General features: G+C 32.5%; 2 protein-coding genes and 1 pseudogene across 3 annotated transcripts; 2 read left to right on the top strand and 1 right to left on the bottom strand.

Moving 5' to 3' along the window:
- Positions 1–823: 823 nt before the first annotated feature.
- LOC102662030 (protein ALTERED PHOSPHATE STARVATION RESPONSE 1) lies at positions 824–5,144 on the bottom strand. 2 transcript variants are annotated; one of them, XM_014775670.2, is made up of 4 exons: positions 4,051–5,144; positions 3,684–3,847; positions 3,127–3,350; positions 824–1,848 (listed from the first exon to the last, which is right to left on the bottom strand). In XM_014775670.2, the coding sequence occupies exons 1-4, from the start codon at positions 4,748–4,750 to the stop codon at positions 1,065–1,067; spliced, it is 1,872 nt and encodes a 623-aa protein (XP_014631156.1). In that variant the 5' UTR covers positions 4,751–5,144; the 3' UTR covers positions 824–1,064. The 2 variants fall into 2 exon arrangements, with proteins under 2 accessions (XP_014631156.1, XP_006573547.1); XM_006573484.3 differs by having other exon boundaries at positions 3,684–3,853; positions 4,051–5,142.
- Positions 5,145–5,259: 115 nt separating this feature from the next.
- Positions 5,260–9,900, top strand: LOC100804437 (probable L-ascorbate peroxidase 3, peroxisomal; annotated as a pseudogene).
- Positions 9,901–12,649: 2,749 nt separating this feature from the next.
- On the top strand, positions 12,650–16,704 carry LOC100813526 (L-ascorbate peroxidase 3). The gene is made up of 9 exons (XM_003517119.4): positions 12,650–12,830; positions 13,748–13,872; positions 13,949–13,998; positions 14,124–14,189; positions 14,303–14,351; positions 14,615–14,700; positions 14,797–14,876; positions 14,984–15,080; positions 16,237–16,704. The coding sequence occupies exons 1-9, from the start codon at positions 12,718–12,720 to the stop codon at positions 16,471–16,473; spliced, it is 903 nt and encodes a 300-aa protein (XP_003517167.1). The 5' UTR covers positions 12,650–12,717; the 3' UTR covers positions 16,474–16,704.

The raw sequence follows: 16,704 nt of genomic DNA on the forward strand, positions 1-16,704 counted from the left end.
TATCTTAGATGAAAATTTCATAATATATATAAATTAATGTTTAAGAAAAATTGTCTCAAGAGTCATTATTTATTTATCAAAAATATTTTGTAATAAAATTCCTTTAAAAGATTAAAAAAATGTCATTTTTTGGGAAGAATTGATTTAAACAGGTTTATCCAGTTTTAATTAATTTTTTCAACACTCTAATCGGTCAAACTGAACAGCCAAATTTTAAATCTATGACACCAAAGCCATGCAGTTAGTAATAGAATCGGATTTGATTTGTTTAATATAACAATTTGAATTCTCCGATCCGCATGAAATCTGACAAAAAGTGCATGCAGAAGAACTAACTACCACACTCAAACAAACGGAATATCACATTGAGCATTTCATACAAACAATTATTAAAAGACAAATATTAACCCAAATCCTAAGATTATTGATTAAAAAACTTAAATAAAAATATTTTTATTAAGAGAGCAAAATTACATTATTTTTTTTATACTCTCATGATTTACATCACAAATATTTTTCCTTTTAATTTTTTAATCAATGTCATACCATGATGACCATTTGATATTAATATTTTTATTTTAATTGTTTCGGTTATTAGAAGTATTTTATATTACAGAGTAGAGTTTGGCCGGCAGTCCTCGTACCACATTAAATTCCATTCCGCACAAATAATTGCAACAAAACAATTCTTGCAGGAAACGTGACAGGAGCAGTGATTGGTTTTATTGGTTGAGCGCATTGACAAGACACGTTACTTACGTTAATTGGAAGATCCATATACCTTAAAAAAACGTGCAACTTCGCAACAAACTTCTCGGTACTATAATCATCAATTTTTCTCTACTATATATAATTATATTAACAGTACATAATAAAACCAATTCATGTGAAACCCATGATAAGTGCTTACGGAATGAGGATTCTACATCAAAACTTACCCAAAAGAAAAGGGTGAATTAGATTGCACTCTCCCAATTGCCTCCACATAAGTGTGGGTTTAGGAGAAGAAGGATATGGGCAAAGGTGATGATCATATTCATCTATACATAACAACTTGAATTCTCCTATGGTAATATTCTCTTCACGTCATGCTCCTGTTCAGCAGCTTTGGCTTTGTTGTATACAGACTCAAAAACTTCCATGCACACACTTGAAAACCCAACAATCCCTTGAAACACATGAGGGCAACCCATTTGCAAGTTGTTCAGCGTCATTGCCCGCGTTACACTCACTGACTTCTCATATTTGCTCTTCTCTTCCTCTGCCTTTGCTCTCAAGGCATCCACCTTGGCGCGCTTCTCGGTCACAGGGTCCTTGGTTCTCATGGAACCGTAGGATTCCGGCATGGAGTATGGACCATACTTGCACTCCAAGGACCGAAGCTGAACCACCTTCTTCTCGAGCTCTTTGAATGCGGAATCTGACCTCTTCTTCTGTTTTTGCTCCTCTGCCTGTTGCACTACAATGGCATGAATAACTGTCAACAAGCTTTTTATTCCTTCGGATGCTACCTTGTCTGGAATGCGGTCAACGGCGAGGTGCCATTCTTCACAGAGGGAGTATATCTTTGACTCCTCGGGGGTTCGGCTTAGAGGGTTTTTGCTGAACTGGAAAAGGGTGAACCTTAGCCAACCTGTGAGGGATTGGATGTAATCGCGGTGGGCCTTGAAGAGGTTGCAGAAGGACTGGTGCCATTGCTTTACTTCGAGCTCCAGCTGAAGAGTTGATTGCCTGTGAATCTCAGATGTGGGGTTGTTTGATGGTATGGTATTGAGGTACTCTAGCTGCTGAACTATGTGCTTCTGGACTTGATGGCATTCGTACATGCTTCTCCACATGCACATTAATCTGCCAACATAACAAGAACACAATGCTGAGAAAGGCTTATTTCTTTCTTTCTTAGCATTATTAGGATAAACTTATCTATAAACACAAGAAGAAAATGAATAAAGTTTTTTTTTTTTATAAGTTAAAATCAACTTACCAATCTCTATTTCTTGATAAGTTAGATGAGAGAGTTTCTATAAAAATTCAAGTACATAAATTGATTTTAACTTTTTGAAGAAACTCAATTTGTTTTACTTTATCATTTTCTTGTATAAATGTTTATGAAGAAATTTATCAAAAAAAAATAGTCTACTGTGTTGTATTGTAATGTCAGTTATGTCACTGACAATGAATATCCTAGCAGGAAGGGTTAGGCTCATATTCTGTTAGCAAAGCAGAAGCAACAATGATTTGAGGCAGGACAACCATTCAGTGATGAAAGTAAATAAAATGGCCATACAAGGATTTGAATTTCATACCGTTTGACAAGGGTCAAATTATGGCAACAGTTTGCCTGTTCCCAACAGAGAGTATATCACGTTTTCCAAACTGTCCCTTAACTAAGTATTGTTTGTACGAGTTGCCAAAGGAAAAAAGGATATCATGATTTATGAACAGAAAACACAGATAAGAATCATCATGCCGGGACCATAACATCTGTCCATTGGTACATAAATCATCATTTACCCAATTGAAAGTCTTATGGGAAATTACATGGTATAAAGTGCGCCACAATAATGTCGGGTCCAAGAAATAGGGGATTTAGAAGCGATAATCCCTGATCCTAAGGAAACAAACTTGATAAAAAAAATTGAGATTTTGGCTCGTACGGATTGTACTTGTCAGAGTCAAGGGTGGTCAGGTTTGTCTTCGCCAAAAACAAGTTTGAAGCACAAAATTAAATCAGTGAAAACTATAAAGCAGTCAAAAGCAATATTTTCTACTGTCACTGATGCCACGCATGTATATATTCTAACCCAATTTGTAGTTGACTTCCCATTCTATCACATCGAGTAAACAGCTTTAACTCAGTTCCTTGAAACAAAAGCGAGCTCCCACGGCTTATGCATTCCATGCCTCTAAGCTTTTTCCCATTCCCACCAGCAAGTTAAGATCCTTGGTCCCAACCAAACAAAAATGCATCCCTTGCTTTAAGATTCAGTTGCTTATTTGCTACTAAACTAGTATATTTTTTACTATTGCTCGATAACTTTTTCCTTTAGCTCATGACCATCCATCCCATTTGTGACACAAAGTTATGTATAAAAATAAAGTGGACTCCGAAATGAGAGAACTTACCCTTTTACAAGCTCAATGAGTTGAGGGTAGAGCTCTACCTCCCTTAATTTGATGATTTCAGCAGATGTACTATCAATGGCCTGAGAAGCAACCATCATTTGTGACTCTAATTTCTCCACTCCTTTCTTTGTCTTCTCTGTCTTCACATAGTCAGCTCTCTTCATCTCCACCTTCCTTAGGAGTGCCAGCTTCTTCTCATGCTCCATCTTTATAGTCTTAGCATTCTTTAACCAACCAAAGCAAATATTAGAAAAGTTAAATGGGAATAATCAAAATTACCTAATGAAAAAGTCGAATTTCCTCTTCAAGTGATTTAGAGGGGACTCCAAAAGGGAGACAAGGAAATGCAAAATTGAACTCTATCCAAGTAGACGAACACATGAACACTACTAGGAAACCATAGCATCAATTACTTGTAAAGAACAAGACTTCTTCACCAGACCCACATGAAATTTTATGCCTAAAAAAGAGAAATCCTCTCCAACCTTTATTTCCCTTTTCTTTTTCTTTTACTATTATCATCAAAGGAAGCTCAGCTCAGCAAAAAAGCGACACACCTTGACCTCTTGGTACAATTTCTTCTCCCATGCATATAGCCTCTCCACCGTGGAACAGTGCCCAACACTTCCAACTCCATTAACCCCAAAAGCACCACCATTCAGCTTCGGACTCGAACCCCAAGCCCACAATGATGGACTCAAACTCCACCCATAGCTGTGCACTTTACCTACCACAAACACAACCCTTCAAAATCTAAAAAAGCTGAAGAAAAAATTCAATCTTGAAAAATAAACATAAGGGGTCAATTCAAAATAAGGTTAACTCCCATTTCCCACAAGTAAATCTCAAAGAGATTCACACTCCACAAAAGGGGTTAACACTAAACCCTCCAAAAATTGTTACATGCAAGTGAGGCTGGCTTACATGCTTTACTGTTATCAGAAAATCCAGAGTTTGGAACTTCAAGGAGCAAAGAAACATGAGAACCAGCATCAGCAGCTTTGAGAAAATAGTCATCAAGCTCTTTGATAACTTCAACAAGATCCTTAGTACTGTTCCTTGACACCACCATTGCAAGCTCACTAGGTGTCTCTTTGGAAAACCCGCTCACCACAGACGGAGGCGCCGTCACGCTCGCCGCCGCCATCACCACCACCTCCGATCCCGTGGTGGTCGTCGCCTCCCACTCCTCCTCCGTTGCCAACCGGGAAGCCACCACAGGCATGAACGGGTCCCAGAAGTCCCAGGCGGAGGACGCCACCGGAGGAGGAGGAGGCGGCGGCGGCTGAGGAAGGGCGGGAGAGGAGGTGGTGTCCGACGTCCACGTGTAGGAACTAGGGCTCATCGGAGGAGGAGGTGGCGGCGGCATCGGGGTGGGGGTTCTAGGCGGCGGCGGCGGGAGAATGGGATGAGGGCGCGACGGAAGGTGGTGGTGGAGGACGGTGGTTTCGGCATTTGCGAACTGAAAGAGTGCAGAACCAGTGGCGCGAAGGGAGCGAATGTACATAACATGTGCAGCGGAAAAAGCGTGTCTTGCTTGCACGAACTGCTTCATGTAACGCTTTCTGGCTTTGCAACGCGACACCGTTTCTTCCCTCTCTATTTTGGAGTGGCAGCAACCCATCTTCTCTTTTTGTTCTTATGGGATCGGTTTGAGTGAGTGAGTGTGGGAAATGAATAAAGGTTGGTTTTGTATCTGTGTCTGTTGCTGTGCTCAAAAAATGGGGTGGTGGTGGAGGTTCTGCAAAAGTTGCCTATTTTAATGCCTCGAACTCTGGCTTTGGGTGGCAAGTACCAAAGGTACTTTATTTTTGGGTCAAAACCTTCACTTGAATCTCTCTAAACTAAAGTAGAGAGATAATGCAGTTTAGGAATGGGGTTTGGTTGAGGATAGTTATGTTAGTGTTATGTGATACTGCATTGGGTTTTTAGTTTTCTCTCTCTCTCTCTCTTTAGTGGAGTAGCAGCAATGGAGAAAGAGGAGTAGCACACAGACAAGAGGCTTTGGGCAGAGAGCCTGCAATTAAAAAAGAGAGCAAGTTTTATTTTATGTTTGGATTCAAGTGGACGAGAATACCCCTCTCCTCTCAGGGCTTATACTCTAAATTAGGGGTGATTTTGTCTTTATGCAACATGCACGGTGCAGGGCAAGATATACCCAAAGGGCCAGTGCCAGATCAGATGGACGGTTGGGGGATATCCTCCAAGAATTTTAAAACTGTGTATTTGGAATTTTGGATTCAAAGAGTAGGGATCTCAACATATTCGCTAATATATTTTATATTATTATTAACTAAAATATATTAAAATTACAAGCATAAGCATAACTTCATCAAAGTAAAACTTAAAATTGTGTGATTTTCAGTATAATCAATAATAAGGAATACACTAAAAAAATAATAGTAAAGAGTAGTAGTATATTAAAAGAACATATATATATATATATATATATTACTATAGCATCATTTACCTTCGATCCAAAGGTTATTTTAGTAGATATATTATATTCATGTAATAAAATTATATAGTAATTTCTATTTTTTCATTATTCTCATTTATAAAAAAAAATTATTGAAAATAATAGTAGTATATAAAACTAGAATTTATCATCTCAGTCAGTAGTTAGAAGCATAGACAGAAAGGCCATCTGATCTCAGTATCTCACGATTCTCACCCGTCGTAGTATGAGATGGGATTTTTTTTCAAAACATATCTATTGAACAAAAGGCTGTTACTTTTTCAAATTACAAGCGGGAATGTCGCATAAGTTCTATTGTGATGAATAGTATATTACTTCTTTATAAACTTCATGAGTTAACTTACCTGTCCCAACCAATTTTACTAATAATTATATCATTTGTGTTGCAAGTTAGGGTCTCTATTTTATATAGGATGGTACTATTGTAGTTTATAATTCTTGTCATTACAATGATTTTATAACAAAGCAACATCTAACTTTGACATATATATCAATGAAATTAATATTATTGGTTGTTAGAACTGAATCTTCTCCTTGTGAAGAAACAAGATTAATGACGACAACAAATTCTTTATCTCTAGCTGCAGCAAAGCAATCAAAGGAAAAATGAAATCCCTTACTTGGAATACCAGCTTCCTGCTCTCTCTCGCTTCATATAAAAACCCTTCAAACATAAAAGCCTCTCCACACTTGTTCCTTCCATCTCCCACAAAAGTTGCACCTGCAATTTATAATTAACTTGTGCAATGGCAAAGCCTTTTGTTCTAACTGATGAAATGAAATTCTCTTTTACTCTATCAGTTTAATCCTCACTGCTTTAGTTTTGGTTTCTTTGGAGAGAATAGAGGAAGTGAAGGCCAAATATCCAAAAGTTTCATATGCCGACCTTTACCAGGTTAATTAATTATTTTAGTTTTGGTATATATATAGTTCTCGTGATAAGAAATTAGTTTTGGTTTTGGTATATAATTTTTTTTTTTCTTCCCTTCATTAATTTATATTTGTAGTCATAGATTAACTTGTATTTTCAGCTAGCTGGTGTTGTTCCAGTAGAGGTCACTGGGGGTCCAACTATGGACTTTGTTCCAGGGAGAAAAGTATGTTTCATGCGCAAGTTTTGTTTAGCCTCGTACTAATTCATATATATGTTTCGATTTTCGATACATTATCTTTAGATTTACTATTACTTTTCTTTATTGTTATCCTAGGATTCATTGGAATCTCCAGTAGAAGGGTGTCTTCCGGATGCCGAACAAGGTAAACTGTGGCTTGTTTCGTCTCCACTTTTTTTTTTCTACCATATTCCATCCCTGGATAAAAACTATTTTGCGACATCACTTTTAATTTATAATAATACTCCCTTATATAAAATGTCACACTATTTAGGAAAATAATCTTTGGACACTTAGATGCAAGAGGGAGAAATGAGAAATTAAGCAAAATAAATTATTTTTAATGAATATAAAATGAAGCGTTATCCAATAACATGGTTATCTAAAAAGTAAACGTGAAAAACTCTCCCATAGGTTGGCTTTGCTGTTCAATGTTACCATTTTACAAGAGTTTACCATTTTACAAGAGTTAGAATTTCGGAATCCGCTTGTCGATCGCATAAATAGCCATTTCATTACCCTAAACGTTGTTCACTAGTTGCTAGCTTTGACTATATATATATATATATATATATATATATATATATATATATATATATATATACTGCGGTGAAACTTCGACAAAAGCTTTTGGAGTACCCAAAAAGCCATGAATAGGAACAATTTTTTTATGTATATAATTAAGGGGAGCTAACGCCGCAGAAATTAAAATAAAGATGAGAAGTTTTGAGTATGAAAAATGAAAACACATGAAAACAACAAAATTAATGAAGTTAGCTGAGGCTTAAGAAGAGAATCACCCTTGAATATATACACTTGAGACAGAAAAGCCTAGAAAAGCCTCCTTGAACAGGTTATTTTTAAGCAAAAATGTCTTCAGTTTTTAATAATTATATACACACACATATAAAATAGTTGAAAAGTTTAGAAAACATGTATCGTAAAGAATTCCACTAAGCTGTGTGTATAGCATATAAAAGATAAATAGTCAACAAAAATTGATAGAGAGAGAAATAGAAAGTGTAAGATAAAATGAATATAATAATTAGAAATAAAGAAAAATACAAAATATTGTAGAAAGTCTGTATAAAATACAAAATCAGAAAATAGGATGAAATAAATCATAATTTTATCTTAATAAGATTTTTTTTTCTAATATAAAGTTTTAAAGTCTTTTGACAAAAGCTGAATATATATTTCATACTATTTTTTGAGTAAGATTTTGTCTATTCTATACACCATGATTATTCATCATTTATCAATTGTTTGATAGAACTTTTGTTTATATATTTTATATAAATGCCAATGATTTTATTTGCCCATGCATGCTTGTTGCTATATATTTCGATTATATATGCTCTTCTTTTCTTTTGTAATTTGATTTTTGTAAAAACATTCATTAATTTCTTTTTTTTAAAAAAATCATTAATTAATGCCCATGGTCTTCTTTGTAGCAATTGTGTATTTTTGTTTAACCTTACCCAAAGTATTAGTAAATTTATAGCAATTGTGTATTTTTGTTTAACCTTATCCAAGAGTCAGAGTAAGTATTTAAATTTATTTTCAACCCCCTTGATTACTTTAAAATCTAACGGTGTCAAATAAAAGAGAATTTTATCCAATGTGTCTTCTCCCTTCCCTCCTCTGTCGATTCCTTTTCCTTGCCATATGCAACATGAAAAATAGGGCAATTGGATTTACATGAGAGAAAGAGAAGAACTGTGATTCTGGGTTCTGCGGCATTTTTAGAATGTAATCAGAATTAAGATGCAATTTCCCACGTGTAATTTGTCCCACCATGATTGGTTATTTCTTGCGGCATGACTCTGGTTTTGCAAGTCTGAATGCAGCTTAGTCCACTTAGGCTCATTCTTTAAAATCTTGAGTCAAGCATTTTCTTGTGTAAGATTGAGTTTTTGTCCTATTAAAAAACGCAGCAATCAAACCTAAGTCAGACCCTTTTAACAAGATTGAATGTTTTTATTGATACATATATTATTAAAAAAAAATCCAACTAGCAGTTTTGCAATGGTATAAATTTATCAAAAATAAGATAGCAATACAAAAGCAAACACATTATTGATGTATAAGATGCATGAGATTGTGTTTTCGTGGCCTTCACCTGTTGGAAAGACGAATAAAAAGTTGGTTCAATTTCATTTTGTAAATTAGATGACAAGGAAAAGGAAAGAAGTGTAGGGCATCTTTGGTGTTGGCAAGGAAAAAGAAAACAACAAAGGAGGAGGGAGAAGGGAAATGGCAAGGAAAAAGGAAATAACAGGAGGGAGAAGACGTGAGATAAAATTCCCTTTTATTTGACACTGTTAGATTTTAAAATAATCTAAGGGTGAGGATTGAGAGTAAGTTTAAACATTTACTTAGTGAATCCCTTCCTATCCGGAGGTCACACTTTGGTAAAATCAATATTACATCCAAGAGTTCTTTAATTGGTATATAGTTAAAGTATACACTTAATCTCATCACATTCGCTTTAATTGATAAGGGTAAGGCACATAAAGATCGTTCTGACTTTCATGGTCAATGGACAAAGGACCCTTTGAAGTTTGATAACTCCTATTTTGTGTAAGATGTTCAATTACACGATGCCAATTGTCTGCATATTCAAAATGTATAAAAATTGAAATTTCACATAACACTAAACAGAGAATTACTGAGAGGGGAGTCAAAAGATTTACTGAAGCTTCCCACAGACAAGGCTCTAGTTGAAGATCCTAATTTCCGCAAGTATGTTGAACTATATGCGAAGGTATAACAGACAAAGAGCGTTGGAAACATTTCACTGCCACTATTTTTTTGTATCACAATAATAAAATGAGTTTAGGCTCACACTAATAATTTTAATTGTACTATGTAGGATGAAGATGCTTTTTTCGCAGATTATGCAACCTCATACAAAAAACTCAGAGCTCGGCTTCATTTTCAGGAATCATCGTTCCATATTGGCCAAGGGAGTTACAGGAATTGCTATTGTCTTAACCGCTGTGATCTTGGGTTACTTACGTGAACTGAACAAAATAACCAATTGAAGATCTAGAGACGATTATTATTAACTTAAATGTTCTAGTCCCCACAACTGGACACTTGTTTGATTTTCTTCTTTCCCCAAAATAAAAAAGATTGTAAATAATTTGTGCACTTCAAATGTTTCCAAATATTCTTAAATATAATCTGCATTTTATATCTGTGTTTTTGTCTAGATAGATTTATGTTACTTTTGAAAATTAATATCATACTACGGTGGTCCAATCATAATTTTGGAATTCAAGTGGTAAAATAAAATACCTGCAATTAAATAATGAAGCAATCAAACTCCATCCCTTGCATTTTAATTTTTAACATCAATCAAGTTTGTTTAATTAGCTCATTTGAAAAACATTAAATCAAATGTTTATTATTAGGTCAAAACTAATAATCAGTCTATTTTCTAAAGAGTTTCTCAAAACTCATGGAATAACATGTTAAAGTATAGTAAATTCAATGTCCTCGCAATTTCAACTAATGACCTATCATCATGAAAATGAAAAATAAAATTTAGGAATAGTCCAGGAAAATAAAAAAGAAAATAAGAAAAACTAAAAAATGATATAAAAATAAAAATTACAAGTCAGAAAATAATATTATATGTATATAACATGAAAAATAATAAAAATAAAATCAATTAAAGGTAAAACAAAAAGAGAGATTCAGAGAATAAAAGTGGGTGAATTTGTTTAGGTATTTATGGTTAAGGATCAAGTTACTTTGGTGATGTCTCTTGCACCTACTAACCATTTTTTCTGAAACAACAGACGCAAACCCTGCAACTGAAGGCTACCTGTCCCTCACTGCAGTCTGCACGTACACATGGTCATGGGCTCATGGCGCGCATGCTGTCATTATTCTCAGGACACGCCACTACCCCATATTATGCATACCACAAACGCTTATACGCATTACTAATATTAAGTAATAAGGACTTGCCTATCATTCCCTCAACACTTCAAACATATATACGGACTCGTCTATAAAAGGCAGATTGCAAATTAGCTCGGAGCTAGGGACAACATTATTATATATATTCCTTGTGTTTGAACCCATGCACCATGATCTTTAGCCATGCATTAATTAATAACAACACACCATCATACTTCCTTCTTTATGAAACCATGACCATTATATCAACAAATGAATTACTGTAGTTTGTAAAAAAAAAATGTAAATTACTAACATACTTTAACTAAAAAAGGTATGAGTGTGTGTGTGTGAGAGATACACATGTCTACAATAAGTTTCCATTTAGTGCTTGTTTTTATTTCAAGTTGCAGAATTGATTACGAGTTTACAATTAACTGCACGTTTGGATGAATATTAACAAATTAATTTTTTAAATTGATTTTCGTTAAACTTGATTTTAAAGTAATGTGATTTATATTTGAATATTTTATTATAAAATCAAGTTAGGAGTAAAATTTAGTATAAAATTTGGAATCCAACGTAAAAATTATTTAGAGTTACTTCAACCTAAAATTAATTTGAATTCAAAATCAATTCTAAATTATTCTTTAACATAAAATCAATCAAACATATAAAAATGTATCAAAAATCAATTTTAGACTTAAAATCAGTTTTATGATATTGTACCAAACACACATTGATTTTGGATATATGTTTGATCTCATGTTAGAGAAAAAACCAGAATTCCTTATGAGTTAAAGCATTTTGAGTAAATTCTAAGTTGAATTCAAAAAGTTGTAGTGAGTTTTTCTCCTAACTTGCAGAAGTGGTCCTAACATTTTAGAGGCTCTAGAAAAAATAATTGATAAGACCCTTTTTTAAAATAAGTATATTATTTGTATGAAATATTCAATAATTGTGTCAAATTTTTTTGTCAAAAAACATAATTGATCATCTTTAATGAGATATTTCTTTTTAATCACATTTTCTTCATCAATTTATAAGGCTCAAACTCAAAATTTTATTTAAAGGAATCTTACATTTTTAACTTATGTACAAGTATTTGAAAATGTAAATATATTTTGCATGAAAAATAGACACATATTCATAAAAATGATACATTTAATTACATTAAGCAAATAATATGATTTTAACAAACCTCAACAAATAGAAGATACATCATAAGTTCATTACATGATAATATGTCAAACTTCACTGAGGATTTATGTAACATAAATTTATAAATATAACATATTGGGAGAAAAACTAAATATTTTATACTTTTTACTCACATGCCATATATTTGAGTAAAAGAAAACTAGAAAGCAATTTCAATTTATTTATAAGAATAATATCAATAAATTTACCATACAACTATAAAAAAAAATTTAGCTTCTTTTATCCATGGGTCTTGGGCGGCGTCCCTGAACTATGCTGAAGGCCAATCCTACTAACTTGATTTTAATTATAATATAAACATCCACAAATATATTATATCAATTTAAAATTAATTTGAATCAAAATCAATTTTATAAACCCCTACTTAGTAATTCATGTCTGCAGGAAACACATGAAGAAACATACCTAGACGAACTGGACGTGAGCAAGAAGAAATTAAGAGGCCATATTGTTATTGACACCTCTTTTTCATCTTCTCACTTTCTTCTTGAAATTTTTATTCTATCCCTTTCTTTATACCCCTCCCTACTCTTGCATGCAAAAAATGAAGGAAGACGTACGTTGAAATAACAACCCAAGGCTGTGAGATGTTTGAAGTGAAACTTAATTCTAGCTAGCTAGCTGCTTGGGAAGGGAGCACACGACAACAAATTCTTTTTCCTTTCTTCACCAAATAAACAATATATTCTTTTTCCGGTGCTTGCACCAAAGCAATCAAAGATTCAAAATTAATGATCCTTCACTTGCAATCCACATCTCTCTCTCTCGATCGTTTAATATTTAAGTAACCCTTCACGTATGGGCATGCAAAAATAAGCACTTGCTGCCTCTCCCACGACACAATCCCAAATTAAACAAACTTTGACAATGGCGGAACCTGTTGTTGACGACGAATATCTCAAGGAAATAGACAAGGCTCGACGTGAACTTCGCGCTTTCATCACCAGCAACCAATGCGCTCCTCTCATGCTTCGATTAGCGTACATCACTCACTACTGCTTTCATTTCTTAACTTCTGAAGTAACATGTCAATAAGTCCTTTTAAAAGATTCCTTTCCTTTTTTCATCCATGACAATTTGAAATAATTTACATATCTGATTTAACTATTTAAATTCCTTTAATGTAACATATAGATTTTAAAAAAAAAAACAACTTAAAGAATGTAATAACTTATTTTTAAAAGACTTTTATAATCAATGTTTTGTAATTTAAATTTTAATGGAGTTATATATTATAAGAATTTATAAGATTTGAAATGACTTACATTTACATGAGATTATAAAATTTGAAAGGGTTGATATTTTAACGAACATTTACAGTTAAAAGAAATGTCACACCTCTTTACACTTTCTTTCTTTTGTTATTTCCTAGTTACAAATTTCCCTTTTAAAGTACTAATACAGCACATGTAAAAATATATAGTAAAAAAATCTTTTACCTAATTACAATGAATGTATGCAGGATTGAAAGAAAGAAATGATCAAACATTTATACTGCCTTCACGAAAAGATAAAGAATTATGTGACAGGAGACAAAAAAAATAATTCTGGTAACGCAAAATAAAAAGTGTCCAGAAATATGGGTGTAACTGGTGGATAAATATAATACTACTATTTATGTCTCTTACTCAAAAAACTCACCCAAAATCGACCGAAATCCACCATATATACAATATAATCCATCAATATTATAAGATTTTTTTTGTAATTCACAAAAAGTCTGAATTAGACATCATCAAATTTGGACATCATATCTACAAAATTCAGATAATCATAACTGAATATGACAGTACATTTAAACATCTTAATTATATTTTAAAATCTCAATGCAATGTGCATCTCCAAATAAATTCTCTATAGTCTCATAAAATTAATTAATTACATACTCTTTACACAGGTGGAACGATGCTGCCACCTACGATGCCAGAAACAGAGCAGGAGGCCCCAACGGTTCTATCAGGACTGATAAAGAGTTGAAACACGAAGCAAACGAGGGATTGTTAAAAGCAACTCAATTATGTGGTCAATTTCCTTTCACTCAACTCAAGCATGCTTATTTATTATTCTACCTCTTAATTCGTTTTTATTTCCCAAACAGAGCATGTGAAGGCCAAACTTAAAAAAGTTTCATACGCAGACCTTTACCAGGTTATTTTAATTAACATAGATATTGTGATAATTAAACAACTTAATTAGACTAGAAAACAGGGGATCCAAAATCAATTTAGTTTGATGATTATATTAACTCTTATACGGTTGGATTTGCATTTCAGCTAGCTGGTGTTGTTGCAATAGAGGTCTCTGGGGGTCCAACTATTGAATTTTTGCCTGGGAGAAAAGTAATTAAGTATATCATGCGCAAGTTTTGTTTACCCCTCATAATGCACATGTTTCGATTTTCGATACTTTTAACTTCATATTTACTATGCTACATTACTACTTTCTTTACTAGGATTCAATGGAATCTTCAGCAGAAGGGCTTCTTCCAGATGTCAAACAAGGTATACTATATACTACTTTAATTTCTTTACTAGGATACACGTGTTATATATCTTATGAATAATAAAGATTTAATTTGCCCTGCATTGTTTGGTTGTGTTCCTCTTTTTATTTGCAATTTGGATCTAGTTGTTAAAACATTCAACACACATGGTCTTCTATTTAATCATTACGTATTCTGTCTGATGATATTCTAAGTTTTTGGAATCTTGACTTACAAGTTACAATTGTTATGAAAAAAAAAATTGATATGAAAAATTTTCAGGTGCATCGATTATAAGGAATATATTTTCTCGTATGGGTATAAGTGATGATAAACACATCGTTGCCCTATGTGGAGGCCTCACTTGGGTAAGAACGATATATCCAAAAGTTCCTATGCATGAGTCCGTATTTATAGTTTTAACCATACATTCAATCTCATTATTATTCACGTCAATTGATAAGGGGGAAACACTTAAAGATCGTTCTGACTCTAAAGGTCAATGGCCAAAGGACCCTTTGAAGTTTGATAACTCCTATTATAAGTAAGATGTCTAATTACATGATGACAATTGTTTTCTTTTTAAGATGTATACAAATTTCTGTCAAAAAAAGATGTATAAAAATTGAAATTTCTTATAACACTGAACAGGAAAATATTGAGTAAGGATTTATCATCTAGGCTTCCCATAGAAGATGCTTTACTAACCGATCAAAGCTTCCGCCGCCATGTTGAAGAGTATTCAAAGGTAAACGTGTAATGACCAAAGAGTAGGGTTTTATTTTACTTTTTATTATTATTTAGACTTAAATATAATTTTGGTCTTTTTAATTCATTAGATCAATACTTTTGATTTTTCTATTTTAAGATAAAGACATTCAATTTATTTATTTTAAAAAAGTTATAATTGTTGTCCTTTATGTCAAAATAAAGACATTAGTTCTCCTATTTTACAAAATTTTTAATTTTAATCAAATTTTTAATTTTTTTGTTTTATTTATTTTATTTTGATTCTATTAAATCTTAGATCTAACATATTCATTTAAAGTATCATAAAAAATGATTTAATTAATTGTTATGTAAGAAATAAAATAAATAAAACATAAATAAAATTGAAGATTGAACCAAAATTATTAATTTTTTAAAAAATATGGGATCAAAATTTTGAATTTTAAAAAATAGAAGGATTAAATATCTCTATTTTAAAACATAAAGAATAAAATCAATTTTTTTCAAAACAGATAAACCAAATATCTCTATTTTAAAATAGAAAACCAAAATTATACATTAAACAAAATATGACACTCAAATTACATTTATTTCAAATGAGTTGGAAACGACATATTACCGTCAACTATTTATAGTAATATAAAATTAGGTTCAAATTTAACATACTATATTTTTTTATAATAATATTTTTAAAATTTTTTATTTTATCTCTTTTTATCATGTGATTTATTTCATTTCAATTTTTTTTCTCTTCCACCACTCTCATGATTTATTTTATCTCTTTTTTATAATAATATTTTTTCCAAGATTTTATTATACAAGGATAATTTCTCATAACTTTTAGAATAAAAAATTAATACAGTTAAAATTGATACATTTGATACAATTAGTAAATTACATTTATTAGATAAAATCAAACAGTTCACTCGAGTGAGCATTGAGTGAACTTTGAGGTATGTATTGATCTCGTGAACTCCCAAAACTCAATTTACTTCAATTTTTCTCAATAAAAAAACAATTCAAATTTCGATCTCACCAAATCAGATTTAAAATATGAATTCAAATTCTTAACCATTTGAATTTTATTCAATGACTCTGATTTCTTAACCACATCAACCGTGCTCATTTTTTTTAGTATATTATTGAGTCACAATCCTAATTTTCTGTTGTAATAGGATGAGAATAGTTTCTTCAAAGAATATGCAATGTCACATAAGAAACTCTCAGAACTAGGCTACAATCTCAAGAAGCAAAATCAATCAAAGGTACCAGATGAGGAGCAAAATCAGCCCAAGGGACCATATGAGAAGCTAAATCAGCACAGGGGACTTATAGGAATCGGTATAGTATCCGTGGTGACCGTGATATTAGGTTACTTACTCAAGAGGAAGAAAAACCAGTTGAAGAAATGATCCAAAATAGGACTTTGGGCTTATTTTCTTTATTTTTTTCTTCTTTTAAAAAAGATTACATATAATTTGTGAACTTCATAAATCTTTAAATACCACTTGAATATAATGTACATCACTACATCTTTTATCCCTTTTGATGCATCTATTTAAGTGTGTGTTTAGATATCCATGTGCAAGGTGTTAAATGAAAATTTTGCACATTTCAATACACAGATAAAAAAGTTTATGTGA

This window comes from Glycine max, chromosome 1 (assembly GCF_000004515.6).
Source record: "Glycine max cultivar Williams 82 chromosome 1, Glycine_max_v4.0, whole genome shotgun sequence".
NCBI classification, from domain to species: domain Eukaryota; kingdom Viridiplantae; phylum Streptophyta; class Magnoliopsida; order Fabales; family Fabaceae; genus Glycine; species Glycine max.